Below are 1,431 nucleotides of genomic sequence, written 5' to 3'. Positions count from 1 at the left end.
AGAGCGAGTGACACAGAGATAGAGCGAGTGACACAGAGAGAGAGAGCAAGTGACAGAGAGAGAGAGCCAGTGACAGAGAGAGAGAGCGAGTGACAGAGAGAGAGAGCGAGTGACAGAGAGCGAGCGACACAGACAGCGAGAGAGAGAGTGACAGACAGAGAAAGTGATGGTGAGAGAGGAAGTGGGTGGAGAGTGAGAGAGAGAGAGAGAGAGAGAGAGAGAGAGAGACAGACAGATAGAGAGACAAACAGAGAGAGAGAGTGACAGAGAGGAGAGAGTGAGCAAAACAAGCCACAAAGAGAGCTCGACCGATCACTGGGGACTGGGTTTCTGCCGTGGGACAGCACTTGTTGAACAGCACTGAGTGCGCTGAGAGATGGAGCTCTTTAACACCCCAACCCCCAACAGCCTGCGGTGGACTGAGTACAGACCCCGCTCGGCCAACCCCGCCCCCCACCTCCCCAAAGCCCTGGCGGCGCCTGCCTGATGGTGAGTGAGCAGTACGTGCTGAACATGGCCGAGTGCGCCAAAGGCAGGAGGCTGTCTCCAATCCCCTCCCACTGCTTGGGGACGTTCATAGCAACAGACCGTGCTGATCCAGCCCTCCACTGCAGGAACTGAAGCGATGCCGTGGATGGACAGCACTGACTGAGCAAGCCTCAAATGTGCCAACGGCCCAGTTTAAGGTAATCGGTCACACTCATAACACTGACCCCGGAGTCAACCTACTCTCCTACACGGAGAGACACACACACACGCCCCCCCAACACACAGACGCACGCGCTCACACACAGACGCGCGCTCTCACACACAGATACGTGTGCACAGACACGTGCACTCACAAACAGACATATGCACTCATACACAGACACGCGCTCACACACACACACACAAAAACAAGCGCACACGCGCACAGACACAGATGCATACAAACACAGACACCCGCGCGCACACACACACACAGCAGGAACATCAGAACACAACTGAAATGATTAAAGCTGAGACGGTCCATGCCACCCCCACCACAGCACTCACCGCACCCAGCAGCTACACTCTCATCTGCCCCATCTGGGCAGTCCTTATCTCCATCGCAGGTCCAAGCTTTCGGAATGCACATGTGAGATCCGGGGCACTTCATCAGTCCGGGGGCACATGTCACGGAGGCTGTCGGAGCAGACAGGGTTGGGGGGAGAGGGAAGAGTGAATGTCACATCACAACAATTCACATCCATCAGGGAATAGGGAGGGGATGACGGAGATAGGGAGGGGGTATAGGGGAATGGAGGGGGTGACGGAGATAGGGAGGGGGTGTAGGGGAATGGAGGGGATGACGGAGATAGGGAGGGGGTGTAGGGGAATGGAGGGGGTGACGGAGATAGGGAGTGGGTGTAGGGGAATGGAGGGGATGACGGAGATAGGGAGGGGGTGTAG

At 56.7% G+C, this 1,431-nt stretch overlaps 1 protein-coding gene across 1 annotated transcript in view; it reads right to left on the bottom strand.

Moving 5' to 3' along the window:
• LOC125482079 (low-density lipoprotein receptor-related protein 1-like) overlaps positions 1-1,159 on the bottom strand; it is a 5,677-nt gene extending 4,518 nt beyond the window's left edge. Inside the window, exon 1 of the mRNA XM_048594061.1 lies at positions 1,036-1,159. Within this exon, the coding sequence (XP_048450018.1) occupies positions 1,036-1,138 (103 nt within the window). The 5' untranslated portion in view covers positions 1,139-1,159. The remainder of the gene's footprint in view (positions 1-1,035) is intronic.
• Between the last annotated feature and the right edge of the window lie 272 nt (positions 1,160-1,431).

This window comes from Rhincodon typus, unplaced genomic scaffold (assembly GCF_021869965.1).
Source record: "Rhincodon typus isolate 14 unplaced genomic scaffold, sRhiTyp1.1 hic_rhity00005647, whole genome shotgun sequence".
NCBI lineage: Eukaryota > Metazoa > Chordata > Chondrichthyes > Orectolobiformes > Rhincodontidae > Rhincodon > Rhincodon typus.
The sequence above is the reverse complement of the archived record's forward strand: the minus strand, read 5'-3'. Positions and strand labels throughout refer to the sequence as shown.